Genomic DNA, 20,975 nt, shown 5'->3' on the forward strand with positions numbered 1-20,975 from the left:
ACGCGCCCGGCGCGTCAGGCGGCGCGACGCGGTCGCCGGCCAAAACACGCAGCGCGGGAGGCCGGCTCCCCTCCGCCGCGGCCGCGGAAGCGTGGCGCAGCCGCGGAAGCGTGGCGCGGCCGGGAGCCCGCGGGGCGGGGGAGGGGCTGCGCACGCGCTGCACGCAGCGCCCGGGAAGGCGGCGGCGCTGCGAAGCTCTGGGCTTGCGCGCTGGAAGGCCTGCCTGAAGCTGGGGGCTGCGCGGTTTCGGTGGGCACCCCAGAGAGGTGAGTTCGGAGCGAGGTCTTCAGTTGGCTAGACCGAGTATACCTGCATTCGGCGAGTATGAAGGCTCCGGCTCAAGACAGCCAAGAAGAGGAGGTCGTAGCCTAATCCCGCTTACCGGCTTCACCTCCCGGATGGCCCCAGTAGGTGCAGCACAGCGCGGCACAGCTCGCCTAGCTCTTTCTCCTCGCACCGCCTCCTGCATCGTTGCAATCACCAGGCCTTACTGCTTTTCGCACTGAACCGTCACTAGTTTTGATTACCCTCACTAGTAAGATGACCAGCTCGCCTTTGCATCACTCTTTGTGATTTGCCGTGTAAGGCCTCATTTCCCACCTTTTTCTACCAGCAAAGCAAGAATGTAAACCTTTCCCTCTCATAATTTTGTTTCTAGTTGTGGCCTTTTCTTTTCCACCTAGACAAGTTCCTTTAGCTTTTCTGGTAAAGCCGGTTTTGTGGTAAAGCCGGTAAATCCTATCGCTCAGCCGTGTCCGACTCTTTGCGACCCCATGGACTGCAGCCCACTAGGCTCCTCCGTGGGATTTTCCAGACAAGCGTATTGGAGTGGGTTGCCATTTCCTTCTCCAGGGGATCTTCCCCACCCAGGGATCGCACCCGGGTCTCCCGCATTGCAGGCAGACGCTTTACCATCTGAGTCAGCAAGGAAGCCCTATGATAACCTACTGCCTCCCAGTATATAGGATATCATGTATGCATTACCAAAACAAAACATTTTCCTTTTAAACCGTCAGATAGCTGTGATGAAAAATAAAAATTTTTGTTCCTCAAAATTTCTCTGTAAAACAGGATGTGTCTTGTACATATCTGTGTGTCTTACAGAACAGTAACGATGCTGGTATGTTTCCTTGTGTTGCAGTTTCCTTATTTACCCAGTGGAGATGATGCAGGCCCCTACCAAGTTCACGAGGCTGTTGCAAACATCAAGATCATTTATGCACACGTTTTTAGAGGTAAACTGTTATGCAAAATGCCCTTATGCTAATAGCAGCTACTAGGGATTACATTAGATCCCTTTGGGTAAAGAATACAGAACTTCCTCTACTGTAGCTGGTTTGGTGGTGCCGAATTCTTTTTGCTTATCTGTAAGTTTTTTTTATTTCTCTATCAAATCTGAATAAGAGTCTTCTGCATAGAGTATGCTTTGCTGTAGGTTTTTCTCCTTTAGGTGTTGTGCCATTCTTTTCCTGACCTGCAGAGTTTCTGCTGTAAAATCAACTGACAGCCTTATGGGAGTTCCTTTGTATATTATTTCTTTTAATATTCTCAATGTTCAATTTTGTCCTTTTGGTTACATTGTATCTTGGTGTATATCTCTGTGGGTTAATCTCCTGGACAGCACTTCTGGACTTCTGTGACTGTTTCCTTTCCCAGGTTAGGGAACTTTTCAGCTATTACCTGTTCAAATATTTTTCTCTGGCCCTTTCTCTCTCTTCTATAATGTGAATATTTTTGCAACAACATGGATGGACCAAGAGATGATCATACTAAGTGAAGTAAGTCAGAAAGAAAAAGCCAAATACCATATGATATCACTTACATGGGGAATCTAAAATATGACATAGGGGCTTCCCTGGCGGTCCAGTGGTTAAGACTGTGCTCCCAATGCAAGGGGGTGGGGGGCTGGATCCTTGGTTGGAGAACTAAGATCCCACATACCGCTCGGCACAGCCAAAAATAAATAATCATTCAGTTGATCAGTTGTGTCCGAATCTTTGCCATCCTATGGACTGCATCACACCAGCCATCACCAACTCCCAGAGCTTGCTCAAATTCATGTCCATCAAGTTGGTGATGCCATTCAACCATCTCATCCTCTGTCGTCCCCTTCTCCTCCTGCCCTCAATCTTGCCCAGCATCAGGGTCTTTTCCAGTGAGTCACTTCTTCACATCAGGTGGTCTAAGTATTGGAATTTCAGCTTCAGCATCAGTCCTTGCAATGAATATTCAGGACTGATCTCCTTTAGGATGGACTGGTTGGATCTCCTTGCAGTCCAGGGGACTCTCAAGAGTCTTCAACACAGTGTTCAAAAGCATCAGTTCTTCAGCACTCAGCTTTCTTTATGGTCAAACTCTCACATCCATACATGACTACTGAGTAGATAGACCTTTGTTGGCAAAGTAATGTCTCAGCTTTTTAATATGCTATCTAGGTAGGTCATAGCTTTTCTTCCAAGGAGCAAGCATCTTTTAATTTCATGCAGTCAGCATCTGCAGTGATTCTGGAGCCCAAAAAACGAAGTCTCTCACTGTTTCCATTGTTATCTCCATCTATTGCCCATGAAGTGATGGCACCAGATGCCATGATCTTAGTTTTCTGAATGTTGAGTTTTAAGCCAGCTTTTTCACTCTCCTCTTTCATCAAGAAGCTCTTTAGTTCTTCGCTTTCTGCCATAAGGGTGCTGTCACCTGCATATCTGAGGTTATTGAAATTTCTCCCGGCAATCACGATTCCAGCTTGTGCTTAATCCAGCCTGGAATTTTGCATGATGTACTCTGCATTTAAATTAAATAAGCAGGGTGACAATATACAGCCTTGATGTACTCCTTTCTCAGTTTGGAACCAGTCTGTTGTTCCATGTCCAGTTGTAACTGTTGCCTCTTGACCTGCATACAGATTTCTCAGGAGGTAGGTCAGGTGGTCTGGTATTCCCATCTCTTTCAGAATTTTCCACAGTTTGTGGTGATCCACACAGTCAAAGGTTTTGGCATAATCAATAAAGCAGATGTTTTTCTGGAACTCTTGCTTTTTCTATGATCCACTGGATGTCGGCAATTTGATCTCTGCTTCCTGTACCTTTTCTAAATCCAGCTTGAATTATCTGGAAGTTCACGGTTCACATACTATTGAAACCTTGCTTGGAGAACTTTAAGCACTACTTTGCTAGCGTGTGAGATGTGTGCAATTGTGCGGTAGTTTGAACATTCTTTCGCATTGCCTTTCTTTGGGATTGGAATGAAAACTGACCTTTTCCAGTCCTCTGGTCACTGCTGAGTTTTCCAAATTTGCTGGCATATTGTGTGCAGCACTTTCACAGCATCTTTTAGGATTTGAAATAACTCAACTGGAATTCCATCACCTCCACTAGCTTTGTGCGTAGTGAGTGATGCTTCCTAAGGCCCACTTAATAAATAATAATAATAAATAAAAATGACATAAATGAATTTATCCATAAAACAGACTCACAGACATAGAGAACAGACTTGTGGTTGCAGGGGCGGGGCAGTATGGAAGAAGGATGGATTGGGAGTTTGGAATTAGTAGATGTTAGATGCAAACTAAGAAATGGTATGGACCTAACAGAAGCAGAAGATATTAAGAAGAGGTGGCAAGAATACACAGAACTGTACAAAAAAGATCTTCACGACCAAGATAGTCACGATAATGTGATCACTGACCTAGAGCCAGACATCTTGGAATGTGAAGTCAAGTGGGCCTTAGAAAGCATCACTACGAACAAAGCTAGTGGAGGTGATGGAATTCCAGTTGAGCTATTTCAAATCTTGAAAGATGATGCTGTGAAAGTGCTGCACTCAATATGCCAGCAAATTTGGAAAACTCAGCAGTGGCCACAGGACTGGAAAAGGTCTGTCTTCATTCCGATCCCAAAGAAAGGCAATGCCAAAGAATGCTCAAACTACCGCACAATTGCACTCATCTCACATGCTAGTAAAGTCATGCTCAAAATTCTCCAAGCCAGGCTTCAGCAATATGTGAACCGTGAACTCCCAGATGTTCAAGCAGGTTTTAGAAAAGGCAGAGGAACCAGAGATCAAATTGCCGACATCTGCTGGATCATGGAGAAAGCAAGAGAGTTCCAGAAGAGCATCTATTTCTGCTTCATTGACTATGCCAAAGCCTTTGACTGTGTGGATCACAATAAACTGTGGAACATTCTGAAAGAGATGGGAATACCAGACCACCTGATCTGCCTCTTGAGAAACCTGTATGCAGGTCAGGAAGCAACAGTCAGAACTGTACATGGAACAACAGACTGGTTCCAAATAGGAAAAGGAGTACGTCAAGGCTGTATATTGTCACCCTGCTTATTTAACTTATATGCAGAGTACATCATGAGGAACGCTGGGCTGGAAGAAGCACAAGCTGGAATCAAGATTGCCGGGAGAAATACCAATAACCTCAGATATGCAGATGACACTACCCTTATGGCAGAAAGTGAAGAGGAACTCAAAAGCCTCTTGATGAAAGTGAAAGAGGAGAGTGAAAAGGTTGGCTTGAAGCTCAACATTCAGAAAACAAAGATCATGGCATCTGGTCCCATCACTTCATGGGAAATAGATGGAAAAACAGTGGAGACAGTGTCAGACTTTATTTTTGGGGGCTCCAAAATCACTGCAGATGCTGATTGCAGCCATGAAATTAAAAGACGCGTACTCCTTGGAAGGAAAGTTATGACCAACCTTGATAGTATATTAAAAAGCAGAGACATTACTTTGCCAACAAAGGTCCGTCTAGTCAAGGCTATGATTTTTCCCGTGGTCATGTATGGATGTGAGAGTTGGACTGTGAAGAAAGCTGATCGTCGAAGAATTGATGCTTTTGAACTGAGGTGCTGGAGAAGACTCTTGAGAGTCCCTTGGACTGCAAGGAGATCCAACTAGTCCATTCTAAAGGAGATCAATCCTGGGTGTTCATTGGAAGGACTGATGCTGAAGCTGAAACTGCAATACTTTGGCCACCTCATGCGACGAGTTGACTCACTGGAAAAGACTCTGATGCTGGGAAAGGTTGGGGGCGGGAGGAGAAGGGGATGACAGAGAATGAGGTGGCTGGATGGCATCACCAACTCTGTGGACATAAGTTTGGGTGAACTCCGGGAGTTGGTGATGGACAGGGAGGCCTGGCGTGCTGTGATTCATGGGGTAGCAGAGAGTCGGACACGACTGAGCGACTGAACTGAACTGAGATGCAAACTGTTACACACAGAATGGAGAAACAAGGCCCTACTGTGTAACATAAGGAACTGTATTCAGTATCCTGTAATAAAACATAACGGAAAAGGTTTTTAAATAATAACTTCTTGTTCTCTGTATCCATCCTCCTCCCAAGTTCTTTCATCATCTTTACCATCATTGCTCTGAACTGAGAAGAACGTGAACATTTATCCACAGGGAATAATACTATGTATATTTTTGCTGATAAAAAGTGATCTGGGCTCCAGATCTAAGAGGGAAAAGCAGTTTGACTTAAGGAAAGGTACGCAGACCTTGCTGGCCCTCTTGTATGTGCATTCTTGGTAGACAACGTCAAGCCCCAGGCCAACAGTCCACCGAAATCAATCTTCACAAGACCTGTAGACCCAGTTTGAAAATCCTGAAAACCCTGCATTTCTCTCCCAACGTTTGGAAGAACACCTTCTTTGCTCTTCTGTGTGTAGTCGTGTCTGACTCTTTGCTACCCCGGGGACTGTAGCCCACCAGGCTCCTCCGTCCGTGGGATTCTCCAAGCCAGAATACTGGAGCGGGTTGCTATGCCCTCCTCCAGGGATCTTCCAACCCAAGGATCGAACCGAGGTCTCCCACACTGCAGGCGGATTCTTTACCATCTGAGCCACTGGGGAAGCCTTTTATTCCTGGTGTAATACTGATAAGTTGGTACCCAGTGATCAATCTAGGCTTTTTGTAAGGAAAGACCTATTTTACATTAGAAATAAAATTCAGTCAAGACAAGGCCAGTCTTGGAGGAAAACCTGGCTTCAGAGTTAACAGTAGGGACTTTCCTTTAGTGTCTTATTAATATAACAGCAGATTTTATAAATATAAAAAATACAAAAGATGAAAGATGGTAAAAGAAACCTTTCAGTAACAGTGAATACTACCCTATTGCAAGATACAGAATTTGAGTCGTAAAGAGAAGGCTGGAGACCAAGCATTTTTTAGTGGCTCTGGGGACAGTGATTTTATTTTATACAAAGGACAAAGTTAATCTGCAAAGGTCATCTTGGGGAGGTTTCAGGAAATAAAAAATGATCCTGCTTGCCTACACCCCCTTCATCTGCTGCAGCTGGAAGACAGTAAAAAGGCAAACAGACGATCACAGGGAGATTTGCACCTTTATGTAAACATATTTTAAATTCTTTTTTTTTAATATCTTGGGCTTACAGATTTGAAGAATGCATTCTAAGGTAATGACCTTTCATTGATACCACATTAATTTCAGTACTGGAGGTTTGTTCTTGTGTTCATAACAAAGATTTGGGATGGCATCCACATTCTAAATTTAGATAATGAAAGAAACAGGGTAGGGACTTCACTGGAGATTCCAGTGGTTAAGGCTCCACCCTTCCACTGCAGTGGGTACAGGTTCAATACCTGGTCAGGGAACTAAGATTCCGCATGCCTCATAGCACAGCCAAAAAAATAAATCAGAAGGGTTTCTGATTTGTAAAGTTGTTTTTATGTTCCTCAGATCTGCTCTTGCCATTTTTGAGGATTCACACTCAGCAAAGTTTTGGACCATCACATTGAGAGACTGGATGGAAGATAAAACATTGGGGGGAAGATATCAACATGTGGGGAGTCCTTAGTACTCTTCTTATCATCTTTCTGTAAGTCTGAAATTGTATCAAAATAAGAATTTTTAAAAAACACATTTGTAAACACTTCTCTTTGTAATTAGGAAAACAGGGCGATCACTTGTTCAGTCACTCTGTTGTGTCCGACTCTTTGCAACCCCATGGACTGCAGCACGCCGGGCTTCCCTGTCCTTCTCTATCTCCTGGAGCTTGCTCAGACTCATGTCCACTGAGTTGGTGAGCATAACGACGCGGCGGGCGCTTAACAGAGGAGTGCACATGAAGTCTGGGAAGAGTAGGGTCAAACGGTTATCCATTTGCACTGCTGGGGCATGGGGAGGGGCCGCCCTGGCCTGCAGCAGTGAGTGATCCAGTCTCTCGTGCATGCGTCTGTCCCTGACAAAGTCGCGGGTGGGATATCACTCCTCCTAGCCTAAGTCCGTAATGACCAGGCCAATTTACAATATCATTCCAACTTGGTTTCCAGGCTTTTTCACAGGAGAGAATATATATTCCAGCTCGCAGACATGAGCAGTCTATTCCTCTCTGCAATTTGTCTTCATGGTCATCAATAAACTGGCATTCTGGTTATCAGTCTTCTAGCCTAGGTTATCTTATCACAGTACATGGGATGTATATCATCGAGACCATAAAGGACGATGGAGCTTGTATGAGTAGGTGTGCCTCTGAAGTGTATGTTTCCTCTCTTAACTTTCATCCTTTCAGATTGCATGTTAGGCAGCAGTACTTAAGAGTGTGCTTCAGGGAATTCTGTGGTGGCCCAGTGGTTAGAACTGCACGCCTCCATTCCAGGGGGCATGGGTTCAGTCCCTGCTTGTGACTGAGATCCCACAAACTGCACAGCTCAGCCAAACAGAAACTTTAAAAGTAGTGTGCTTCACTGTAAGTCTGTAGCCAGGGTCTCCTGCATTGCAGGTGGCGTGTGAGCCATCAGGAAAGCCCAATCTTATAGATGCCTGTCTAAGTGGGCTCAGTCTCTACTGGAATAGGCATGCTCCTGGCATCAGCAATCACAAATTTAGATAAGCCCAGGGGCTTCTCGGAAAATGGCTTCTTAGTTGGAGATCAGTCTCAACTGACATCACACCAAACTCCTTAAAAGATAAGGTGGCAGGCGTACACATTCGTTACTATAAAAGATGGAAAATACAGAAGAGACTTGCCTCAAGGAATGTTCAGCTGATCTCAGAACTCCGCAATGGAATAACACTGAAGAACTGCCAAGAACAGTCTCCTCAATAAGTGGTGCTGGGAAAACTAGACAGCTACATATAAAACAATAAAAGCAGAACATGCCTAACACCATACACAAAAATAAACTCAGGATGGATTAAACACCTAAATGCAAGGCTGGATACTGTAAAACTCTTAGGAGGAAAGCAGGCAGAACACTCTGATGTAGACCACAGCAAGATCTTTTCGGATCCACCTCCGACACATTTTCAGTCGCTCAGTCGTGTCCAATTCTTTGTGACCCCATGGACTGCAGCACACCAGGCTTCCCTGTCTTTCACCATCTCCCTACATTATCCCCTACAGTAATGAAAATTAGAACAAAAATATACAAATGAAACCTAACTAAAAACTTTTACACAGCAAAGGGAACCACAAACAAAATGAAAAGACAACCCTCAATATGGGAGAAAATATTTGCAAATGAAGCAATTGACAAGGGATCAATTTCCAAAATACATAAATATCTCATGCAGCTAAATATCCCCAAAAAAAAAATTTAAAAAAATGGGCAGAAGGGAATTCCAATGGTCAGAGGCATCCACACTTTCACTGCCAAGGGCGTGGGTTCAGTCCCTGGCTGAGGAACTAATATCCCACGAGCTGCAGGGAAGGGTCAAGAAGAAAGGGATAGAAACTCTAAATGGACATTTCTCCAAAGAAGATATACATATGGCTATAAAGCACAAGAAAAGACACTCAACATCATTAATTATTAGAGAAATGTAAATGAAAACTACAATGAGGCATCACCTCACACCGGTCAGAATGGCCATCCGTGCCCTTTGCAACATCATTAACTATTCGAGAAATGTAAATGAAAACTACAATGAGGCATCACCTGATACCGGTCAGAATGGCCATCCATGCCCTTTGCAACGACGTGGACGGACCTAGAGATCGTTGCACGGAGTGAAGCAAGCCAGACAGAGAAGGACAGACACCGTGACGCTCCTTATGTTAACATGCGGGGTCTAAAAAGGAGTGATGTGAGTGAGCTTACTAACGAAGCAGAAGGAGACTCAGAACAAATGTACATTTGCCAGGCGGAGGGTGGCGGGGGGACTAGTTAGGGAGTGGGGGATGGATGTGTGCACGCTGCTACATTTATAACGGACAACCAACAAGGACCCACTGTACAGCACAGGGAGCCCTGGTCTCTGTTATATGGCAGCCTGGATGGGAGGGGTGTTTGGGGGAGAATGGATACATATATGGCTGAGTCCCTTCACTGTTCACCTGAAACTATCACAGCATTGTTAATCAGCTGTACCCCATACAAAACGGTACATGCACTCCAGTGTTCACTGCAGCACTGTTCACAATAGCCAGGAAATGGAAGCAAACATCCAAGAACAAAGGACTCGCTAAAGATGATGTGGTACAGATACACAGCAGAATATCGCTCAGCCATAAAAAGACAAAATACTGCTGTGTGCAGTGACACAGATGGACCTAGAGACTGTCATGCTGACTGAAGAGAGAGAAAGACATTGCTGGTATCACTTATATGTGGGATCTAAAAAAAAGGTACAAACGAACTTATCTACAAAACAGAAACAGTTACAGGTGTAGAAAACAAACTCGTGGTTATCAGGGGGTTAGGGAGGGAGGGATAACTTGGGAGCCTGGGATTGATAATACCACTGCTATATATAAAATATAATAGATAACTAATAAGAACCTGCTGTATAGCTCAGGGAATACTCTGTAATGGCCTCTATGGGAAAAGAATCTAAAAGAGTGGATATATGTATAACTGATTCATTTTGCTGTACACCTGAAACACAGCATTGTAAATCAACAACACTCCAATAAAAAAAAAAAAAAAAAGAACTTCAACCCTGTGACCACTAAAAACAGAGTGGAAGAGACCTGTATGGCTAATAAGGAAAGCACTCTACGATCTGTTACATGATAAACTCAAGTTGCAGAATATTATGTGGTCTGAAGAGATGCATACCAAACTGCTGGAGAAGGAAATGGCAACCCACTCCAGTATTCTTGCCTGGAGAATCCCAGGGACGGAGGAGCCTGGTGGGCTGCCATCTATGGGGTCACATAGAGTCACACACGTCTGAAGCGACTTAGCATGCATGCATGCACTGGAGAAGGAAACACCAACCCACTCCAGTATTCTTGCCTGGAGAACCCCAGGGATGGAAGAGCCTGGTAGGCTGCCATCTATGAGGTCACACAGAGTCGGACACGACTGAAGCGACTCAGCAGCAGCAGCAGCATATCAAACTGTTCACTAGGTCAGATCAGTTCAGTTCAGTCGCTCAGTTGTGTCCGACTCTTTGCAACCCCATGAACCGCAGCACGCCAGGCCTCCCTGTCCATCACCAACTCCGAGAGTTTACCCAAACTCATGTCCATTGAGTCAGTGATGCCATCCAACAATCACATCCTCTGTCGTCCCTTTCTCCTCCTGCCTTCAATCTTTCCCAGCATCAGGGTCTTTTCAAATGAGTCAGCTCTTCGCATCAGGTGGCCAAAGTATTGGAGTTTCAGCTTCAACATCACTCCTTCCAAAGAACACCCAGGACTGATCTCCTTTAGGATGGACTGGTTGGATCTCCCTGCAAGGAGACTCTCAAGAGTCTTCTCCACCACCACAATTCAAAGGCATCAGTTCTTCAGCACTCAGCTTTCTTTATAGTCCAACTCTCACATCCATACATGACCACTGGAAAAACCATAGCCTTGACTAGACGGACCTTTGTTGACAAAGTAATGTCTCTACTTTTTAATATGCTAAGTTGGTCATAACTTTCGTTCCAAGGAGTAAGCATCTTTTAATTTCATGGCTGCAGTCACAATCTGCAGTGATTTTAGAGCCCCCCAAAATAAAGTCAGCCACTGTTTCCCCATCTATTTGCCATGAAGTGATGGGACCGGATGCCATGATCTTAGTTTTCTGAATGTTGAGCTTTAAGCCAACTTTTTCCCTTTCCTCTTTCACTTTCATCAAGAGGCTCTTTAGTTCCTCTTTACTTTCTGCCATAAGGGTGGTGTCATCTGCACATCTGAGGTTACTGATATTTCTCCCGGCAACCTTGATTCCAGCTTGTGCTTCATCCAGCCCAGTGTTTCTCATGATGTACTCTGCATAGAAGTTAAATAAGTGGGGCGACAATATACAGCCTTGACGTACTCCTTTTCCTACTTGGAACCAGTGTGTTGTTCCATGTCCAGTTCTAACTGTTGCTTTCTGACCTGCATACAGATTTCTCAAGAGGCAGGTCAGGTGATCTGGTATTCCCATCTCTTTCAGAATTTTCCACAGTTTATTGTGATCCACAGTCAAAGGCTTTGGCATAGTCAATAAAGCAGAAGTAGATGTTTTTCAGAACTCTCTTGCTTTTTCGATGATCCAGTGGTTGTTGACAATTTGATCTCTGGTTCCTCTGCCTTTTCTAAAACCAGCTTGAACGTCTGGAATTTCATGGTTCATGTATTGCTGAAGCGTGGCTTGGAGAATTTTGAGCATTACTTTACTAGCGTGTGAGATGAGTATAATTGTGCGGTAGTTTGAGCATTCTTTGGCATTGTCTTTCTTTGGGATTGGAATGAAAACTGATCTTTTCTAGTCCTGCGGCCACTGCTGAGTTTTCCAAATTTGCTGGCATATTGAGTGCAGCACTTTCACAGCATCATCTTTCAGGATTTAAAATAGCTCAACTGGAATTCCATCACCTCCACTAGCTCTGTTCATAGTGATGCTTTCTAAAGACCACTTGACTTCACATTCCAAGATGTCTGGCTCTAGGTCAGTGATCACACCATCGTGATTAACTTGGTCATGAAGATCTTTTTTGTACAGTTCTTCTGTGTATCCTTGCCACCTCTTCTTAATATCCTCAGCTTCTGTTAGGTCCATACCATTTCTGTCCTTTATTGAGCCCATCTTTGTATGAAATGTTCCCTTGGTATCTTTGATTTACTTGAAGAGATCTGTAGTCTTTCCCATTCTATTGTTTTCCTCTATTTCTTTGCACTGATTGCTGAGGAAGGCTTTATTTCTCCCTGCTATTCTTTGCAACTCTGCATTCAAATGGGTATATCTTTCCTTTTCTCCTTTGCTTTTCGATTCTCTTCTTTTCACAGTTATTTGTAAGGCCTCCCCAGACAGCCATTTTGCTTTTTTGCATTTCTTTTTCTTACCTCTAGGAAATAAAGGGTTGGGGAAAGTGTTGAAGGGGAGACTTGCCTTAATATTTTTGGGTCATTGCTTAAATATTTTTAACTTCTATAGTCTTTTAAAATAAAAAACAAGCAAAAAATTTAAGCAGTTTACTTTTTTTTTTTTTTACTTTTTGGTCACATGGAGTGGCATATGAGATTTTAGTTCCCCAAGCAGGGATCGAACCCACACTCCCTGCAGTGGTAGCTCAGAACCTTAACTGCTGGACCGCCAGGAAATCCTCAGTGTACATTTTACAAAAATAAAAGTGCACAGAGTGCCATCTACCTTATTTTGATTATTGTCAAATAATGATGGACAAGAATGATAATTGTCAATATTTGAATATTTGGACTTTGAGTCCAGGTAATCAAAAAGCAAAGTTCTTTTATTTTATGTAAGAACATATAAATATAACATCAAAAAGATACCTTTCCTTTTTTTTCTTTTGGCCATGCCCCATGGCACATAGGATCATAGTTCCCTGACCAGGGATCGAACCTGCATCCCCTGCCGTGGGGGTACAGTGTCTTCACTGCTGGACCGTCAGGGAAATCCCTCATTTCCCATATTGATTTTATGAGCATTTTTTAAAAGTGGTAAAGTAGGTTTGTCAGAGGTCCAGGCACAACAGGAAAAGGTGGGTTAGGACTATCTCTTGGCATTTCAATCAGTATAAGAATTCCTTAATACAGGGCGCTCAGCCCGGTTCTGTGGTGGGATGTCCAGTAGGGGAGTCTGGCTCAGGAGCAACTGTACATACAGCTGATCCACGGTGTTCAAGACACAAACCACACAACACTGCAAGGCAGGTATTCTCCAATGTAAAATAAACTTAAATATAGATATGAGAATTCCATACTAAGTCATCAAAGGCACTGTAGAAACTTAGGAAACTAGGGACAAATGTCCTAACGCTTCTAAGAAGAAGGTATAACCATTGGGGAACTGTTTAGTCAAGTGGCAGCTTCATGCTTAGGACCATGAGGAATTCAGAAAACAGTCTGACGATCCCTGGGAGGCAAAGAATGACTGAAATAAAACATGAGGATACATCATTCAGGAAATTGTGTGGTTAGCAGCCAGGAAACTTGGAGGTCCTGGGTAGCCAAAGTCAACAGGAAAGACTTTATGGAGTTTAGATTTCAGACAAACCAGATTCTGAGAGGGGAAGAAAGCATTCCAAATAAAAACTAGATTCATGACTTTAAAACAAAATTTTAAATGAATAGAAAGGTATAAGTAATTTTTGGGATAATCCTGATTAATTTTAGCTTATGCGATAGTGCTTAGTCAAAATACTGAGGAACTGACTTCCTTAACTCAAACACTGCAAGTGCCTCTCTCCCAACAGGGCTCTCCGCACATTTCATTCTTCACAGGAAAGGAAAACTCCATCAGTCCCCAGATCCACCGACAGGGAAAATTTTTAGGCCGTCTTTAGCTTGCAGTCCAGCCAGTCAACGAGGCTACATCCACAAGACGCCCGTGTCCCACCCCTACCCTTTCCTCCCCTCATTTAGAGACAAGATTTAACCTCCAGGAGATGGTGAAGGACAGGGAAGCCGAGCCAGCTGCAGTCCATGGGATCCCAAAGAGGCGGACACAACTGAGTGACTGAACAACAGCAGTGAAGGCGGGGGAAAACATGGCTCTCGGGACACACACAGAAAAAGAGGAAGACGAGAGAACAGGTCAGACAGGAATTCGCCGGCGGCCCAGCGTTAGGACTCGCACTTCCACTGCCGGCAGCACGGAAGAAAGAGAGGAGCGGAGAAGCACAGGAAGGGAGAAAGAAGGAAGGAGACACATCAGAGAATTCAGAGGAAGCAGTTTCAGAAGCCGCAGGCAGAGGCTCAGTGTAGCTGGTCAGAGCACGTGCTGCCCTAGGATTAAGAAAGGTTGAGGTCTAAGGAGACTGGGATCTGACCACGCTGTTAGCATTAGCTACTTTAAATGCTTTTCAGTAACTGTCAGTAACATAGTTATGCTGAAAGCCGACATATATGGAAGTTTACAGAAAGGCAGATAACTTCCCTCGCATCAGCTGCTTCTTTAAGATTCTGGCACACACGTGAAAACTAGAATCTAGCGGACTGACTGGGCTACTGTGTGAGCAGAGCAGGCATCAGGGCAACAACTAAGCATGCAGCTTGCGCACATTTATACAAGCCGGACAAAATCCCAGCCAGGCTTCCTCAAAACTGGGGCGGATTTTTTTTTTTTTTTAACTGGTACTTATCCCCATCTCCCAGGTCACTTTAAACAAAATATGCCTTGAGTCAGGATGAATGCTGCTGCTGCTGCTAAGTCACTTCAGTCGTATCTGACTCTGTGTGACCCCATAGACGGAAGCCCACCAGGCTCCCCCATACCTGGGATTCTCCAGGCAAGAACAATGGAATGGGTTGCCATTTCCTTCTCCAATGTGTGAAAGTGAAAAGTGAAAGTGAAGTCACTCAGTCGTGTCCGACCCTTAGCGACCCCACGGACTACAGCCTACCAGGCTCCTCCATCCATGGGATTTTCCAGGCAAGAGTACTGGAGTGGCTTGCCATTGCCTTCTCTGAGTCAAGATGAATAGATGCCTGTTTTTTTCTAAAGATACTCAGATGTTCATTCATTCATTAAAATCAAATTTCACAGGACTTCCCCAGTGATCCAGTGGTTAAGATTTCAGTTTGCAACACAGGGGACACAGGTTCAATCCCTGGTTAGGGAACGTAAGATCCCATATCCCAAGGGGCAATGAAGCCTGTGAGCCTCAACTACTGAGCCCCCAGGCCACAACCAGAGAATCCGTGCGCCGCAAGGAAAGGTGCCCATAATCCAACAAGCATCCTGTGTGTTGTAACCGAGACCCAAGGCAGCCAGGCAAATAAATGTTCAAATGATAATAATAAAGTAAAATTATTCTTTCTCTTCCTTCTCTACCACCAGCATGGGAAAACAGAAACAAAAAATTCTGGTTTTTATGTAACACAACTCGTACGTGATTCAACTGGCCTGTTTTCCAGTTAAAACACTGCGCTCGCTCCATTCTGGCACAGCCCTCTGTCCCCTCCGAGGCGGCAGTGGCCTCAGTAAAGGACTTGAACATCGTCAGTCATCACTCACGTCATTCAGACACTTAAATGTACCTCCCTCCCGACGGGGCTCTCTGCTCATTTCATCCCTCACAGTAGAGAAAACGCCATCAGTCCCCAAATCCACCAACAGGGAAAATTTTAGGCCGTCTTTAGTTTGTAGCAGAAACAACAGCCCAGCCAGTCAACAAAGCTACATCCACAAGGCGCCAGTGTCCCACCCCTACCCCTTCCCTCCCTCATTTAGAGGTAAGATTTAAAATCTGCTGATTTTAAAAGAAGTACAGTAACCCACATATTAACACATAACTGAACATAAATAATGAGGTTTCTTAAACAAGGACAACTTTTTCCAGCTGGGTTATAAGATAACCAGGTCAGCCTGAGGGTGAAAGGAGAGGTTAAGAGAGGCTGTGAAATGGGCAGATTTGCCTCCCTCCCTTGAAATCCCTTCAAGGTGCAGACAATTCAGGAGTACTGAAAAGGCATCAGCTCTGACATATTTTAGGAGAAAAGCTTGGACGATGACCGACAAATGAAAACACTATTACGCACTTGGTTTTCGATAAACTGAATAAGGCCGGCTGGCCCACTCATGAATGGGAGCATGAAACAAGAGGCTTAGGTAAGAGAAATTTTGACACAAATATAGATTCCTCGACCCACAGTTCCTTTGCAAAGAAGACATAAGAGGCTGGATCAGTTCTCAAACCTCAGCTAAGGGTGGCTCTTCTTTCTCCCAGTGTAAGACAGCAAACGCACCTATAAGGGAGAGTTATCAGGAGGAGTTCCCTCTGACTTTGGAAGCAGGGAGAAGGCTTTTCAGATACACCTGGGAGACAGAAGGCAAACCGACATCAATTTAAGCAGGCCTCACGAGAGAGAGAAGTCTGCTGGAGGTCTTATAAAACAGTGGCGTTCGTGGACGGGCACAGAAGGGGATGGCGACAGCCTTGGGACTCCCGGGGCAAGTCCGTCAGGATGCTCTGCGGTCTCGGCTGACAGAGTCCAGCCTGCGTCCGCCTCTAGTGACTCCTCCGCAGACGCACCCCGGAGCAGTCTCCACGAGAGTCCACCTTCCTCCCACGGCGCTTCACTGAGATGCACACCTGACGCACGGCCCCCCAAGCCGGCACACAGCCGCTGGAGCGTGGCGCCCGGCCCTCGCCCCCCACTCTCTGCTCTCCAGCAGAGGGCCTCAGGCCTTTACCGCCAGGCGCGGTTTAGGAGTTTGACCTGCGCCAGCCTCTTCGTGATCATGGTGGCGAAGACCAGGCCGAAGAGGACGCTGCTGATGAGCACGTAGTCGTAATCGTCCTTCAGGACATCGAACTGCTTGGATGGGTAGACGCGGGTCTGGTAAATGTCCAGACCGTAGGCCACGACCTAGAGGGCGGGGTCAGCGAGAGACCGTGAGAGGCGCCGGCGACCCGCCAGCCACACTGTGGTCGGAAAGGAGGCAGGCTCCTCAGTCGTTTTCCCAAGAGGGGAGCAAAGAGCAGGTGGCACGCAGGGCGGCTGTGGATGGACAAGGAGGCACAGGGAGGGCTGGGGGCTCTACTCACCAGACAAGTGGACTCCAGGCCCGACGGAGCAGTGTAGATACCTCGCATTCGAGAAACTGTCTGGTTATAGTTGATAAACCGCTCTGCGTGGATCTGTACATCTGGAGAATACGGGATCAGGTTCTCCTCTCTGCAAAAACATCAGCCAGGATCGCGATCAAAGCTGCTGTAAGGGGATCTCCCAGCTGCCCCGAACCCTGAGCGGTTTCCAGGCCACGGATCAGCCTCCGATCTTCCTCTGAGGCCTACGTGCATCAGGGAGCTAAACACCAAGCGGCTGAATGTTTGGAAGGGCTGCAAGACAGGAAGCTGTGTGCAGAGTAAGACCTGGGCTCCTACCTTTTTCTGAGTCTAAAAAATCCCAGACAACCGGTAACTTCACACTAGAGGAAGCGAGGACCACTTTAAAACCAGGACGCGGAGCCACTGGGCCAATCGCGGCTCTTCACTGCAGAGGGCCTCAGTCCACAGCTGTAGCCGCCCCCTCCCCAAATCACACTGCTCTCTCCCCAACACACCAACCACCTCCTCACCCCGCCCACAGTTCCTCACGCCCCTGAGGGAAGAGAATCCAGGACAGAGGCAAGCAAACACAGAGCTGATGGCCAGGAATTTAAAAATGGATACTCTCAGAAATGCGCTACTGTCTTCCCCATGAGACCTGGACCTGGTCACCTCCGTCCTCTCATTTCCCAGTGTGCCCACCGCTGGCTGCTCCAGCCGCAGTGGCCTCCAGCCCTTCCTGTAAGGCGCCAGACACGACCTCAGGGCACCCGCGATGGCAGCTTCCTCCGCCTGGAAGGTTCTCCCTCAGACATCCACAAGGCCAGCTTCTCGCCTCCTTCAAGTCCTTACTCGAATGTCACCTTTTCGGAGGGGCTTTCCCAGGCCACCCTCTCAAACCTCATCCCGTTTACCACCCCTTCCTAGCCCCCTGGCCCTTCTTATAAGAGTTTTTTCTCCTTAATGTTTACAAGCATCTAACATAGGATTATTTCACTTGCTTATCTTACTTATTGTCCATCTCGCCTCTCTACTAGAATGCAAGTTCCATCAGGGCAGACTTGTTCACGGCCATGTCCACAGCACAGCAAACAGGACCAAACATCATCCACAGGCAGAGTTCCCTAATGTCACAGCCTTCAGTGCATCCCACAAGGGCCTACCTGCTTTGTTCTGTTGGGATCTCAGGGCGGCGAGGATCCAGCAAGGCCTTAGGAAGGGAAAGGATCGCTCCGGAAGGCAGTCCAACTGAACAGAGACAAGTCAACAGAAGTGAGTGTTCACGCGGACCCGATCCCAGATTAGGGCTACTTACAAAAATGTCCCTATCACAGAAATCAAAATAGAGTTTAAAACCAAAAAAACAGGTCAATGAGGTGCCCTTCAATGGCCAAAAACAATAGTCTTAATACACATGGGTCTGTAGGAAGGTTCTCACTTTTGAAGACACTAGTTTCTTCACATATCATCCTGAGACATCAGAAAATAAAGTTCTAGAATCAAGAACTAGGGAAAGATGAAAGAGAAAAGAGTGGAGGCCCTGGGATCTCTGTATCTCCCGTCCTGTCCTCCAGTAGCACCTGCCCAGCTCAGCAGGGCTCCTCGGTGTCACAAAACCCAAGCATGGGCGCATGGAGGGGGACGGGAGGGGATGGCGGAGGGGAACATGGGGGAGGGGATAGGATGCAGGGAAGCTGGTGCGGGATGGTGGCAGGGGCACAGGGGATGGGAGGTGGAACAGGAGGAGAAGACAGGAAGAGCCTGGCAACATGAGGTCCCGCAGGATCGCCTGTTTTAGGAACAGTGGGAATTAAACAGGGGAAACCACTAACAGGGCTGTCTCTTCCTCACTTCTGAGGCTAAAACAGTGATGCGAGTGTCTATCAAAGCTCAGAGTCCCAAACGCCTTTGGTAAAAACAACTGGACAGAGCAGCCTGTTATGCAGGCACTGAGTCCTGAATCTGAACTGCACAAAGATGAGATCCTACACCTCGCCAGTCTCTGCAGCCCATCTACACAGGCTACCGGTGACGGACGCCATCAGGGCGAAGCATTCTGAGCGAGGGGCAAACAAAGCAGAGGCATCATGAAAACGGTCCATCAGAAACAAGGGCTAGGGTGGGCGTGGCAGCTCTCTCGCAGACGGCAAAGCTGACTGGGGAGCGTCTTCTGCTGAAACGAAGCCCTCCTTGCTGACCCCGGCTCCGCCCCCAGCAAGGCTGCTGAGGGCGCGGCTCACTCACCGAGCAGGTGGTCACTCACCGAGCAGGTGGCCACTCACCGAGCACTCACTACTCACTCACCGAGCAGGTGGCCACTCACCGAGCACTCACTACTCACTCACCGAGCAGGTGGTCACTCACCGAGCACTCACCACTCACTCACCGAGCAGGTGGTCACTCACCGAGCACTCACTACTCACTCACCGAGCAGGTGGTCACTCACCGAGCACTCACTACTCACTCACCGAGCAGGTGCTCACTCACCGAGCAGGTGGCCACTCACCGAGCACTCACTACTCACTCACCGAGCAGGTGCTCACTCACCGAGCACTCACTACTCACTCACTGAGCAGAAGCTCACTCACCGAGCAGGTGGCCACTCACCTAGCAGGTGCTCACTCACTGAGCACTCACTACTCACTCACCGAGCACTCACTGCTCACTCACCGAGCACTCACTACTCACTCACCGAGCAGGTGCTCACTCACCCAGCACTCACTACTCACTCACCGAGCACTCACTGCTCACTCACCGAGCACTCACTACTCACTCACCGAGCAGGTGCTCACTCACCGAGCACTCACTACTCATTCACCGAGCACTCACTGCTCACTCACCGAGCACTCACTACTCACTCACCGAGCAGGTGCTCACTCACCGAGCACTCACTACTCATTCACCGAGCACTCACTGCTCACTCACCGAGCACTCACTACTCACTCACCGAGCAGGTGCTCACTCACCCAGCACTCACTACTCACTCACCGAGCACTCACTGCTCACTCACCGAGCACTCACTACTCACTCACCGAGCAGGTGCTCACTCACCCAGCACTCACTACTCACTCACCGAGCACTCACTGCTCACTCACCGAGCACTCACTACTCACTCACCGAGCAGGTGCTCACTCACCGAGCACTCACTACTCATTCACCGAGCACTCACTGCTCACTCACCGAGCACTCACTGCTCACTCACTGAGCACTCACTACTCACTCACCGAGCAGGTGCTCACTCACCAAGCACTCACTACTCACTCACCGAGCAGGTGCTCACTCACCGAGCAGGTGCTCACTCACCGAGCACTCACTACTCACTCACTGAGCACTCACTGCTCACTCACCGAGCACTCACTACTCACTCACCGAGCAGGTGCTCACTCACCGAGCACTCACTACTCACTCACCGAGCACTCACTACTCACTCACCGAGCAGGTGCTCACTCACCGAGCACTCACTACTCACTCACCGAGCACTCACTGCTCACTCACCGAGCACTCACTACTCACTCACCGAGCACTCACTGCTCACTCACCGAGCACTCACTGCTCACTCACCGAGCACTCACTACTCACTCACCGAGCAGGTGCTCACTCACCGAGCACTCACTACTTACTCACCGAGCACTCACTGCTCACTCACCGAGCACTCACTGCTCACTCACCGAGCAGGTGCTCACTCACCGAGCACTCACTACTCACTCACCGAGCACTCACTGCTCACTCACCGAGCAGGTGCTCACTCACCGAGCACTCACTACTCACTCACCGAGCAGGGGCTCACTCACCGAGCACTCACTACTCACTCACCGAGCAGGGGCTCACTCACTGAGCACTCACTACTCACTCACCGAGCAGGGGCTCACTCACCGAGCACTCACTACTCACTCACCGAGCAGGGGCTCACTCACCGAGCACTCACTGCTCACTCAACGAGCACTCACTACTCACTCACCGAGCACTCACTACTCACTCACCGAGCAGGGGCTCACTCACCGAGCACTCACTACTCACTCACCGAGCACTCACTGCTCACTCACCGAGCACTCACTGCTCACTC

At 47.2% G+C, this 20,975-nt stretch overlaps 1 protein-coding gene and 1 long non-coding RNA gene across 4 annotated transcripts in view; one reads left to right on the plus strand and one right to left on the minus strand.

Annotated features, from left to right (window-relative positions):
- The first annotated feature begins 48 nt into the window (after positions 1-48).
- Positions 49-7,420, plus strand: LOC129537530 (uncharacterized). The gene is made up of 4 exons (XR_008682042.2): positions 49-266; positions 1,142-1,235; positions 6,713-7,055; positions 7,306-7,420. It is a non-coding gene; the product is annotated as an uncharacterized LOC129537530 (long non-coding RNA).
- EMC1 (ER membrane protein complex subunit 1) overlaps positions 6,338-20,975 on the minus strand; it is a 34,811-nt gene continuing 20,173 nt past the window's right edge. For all 3 annotated transcript variants that reach the window (XM_088843076.1, XM_088843077.1, XM_088843074.1), the window contains exons 21-23: positions 18,076-18,160; positions 16,910-17,039; positions 6,338-16,730 (exon numbers count right to left, since the gene is read on the minus strand). In XM_088843076.1, coding sequence (XP_088699202.1) covers positions 16,551-16,730; positions 16,910-17,039; positions 18,076-18,160 — 395 coding nt within the window. In that variant the 3' untranslated portion in view covers positions 6,338-16,550. The remainder of the gene's footprint in view (positions 16,731-16,909; positions 17,040-18,075; positions 18,161-20,975) is intronic.

This window comes from Moschus berezovskii, chromosome 2 (genome assembly GCF_049115385.1).
Source record: "Moschus berezovskii isolate FMDL1 chromosome 2, NW_MosBer_1.0, whole genome shotgun sequence".
Classification (NCBI taxonomy): Eukaryota; Metazoa; Chordata; class Mammalia; order Artiodactyla; family Moschidae; genus Moschus; species Moschus berezovskii.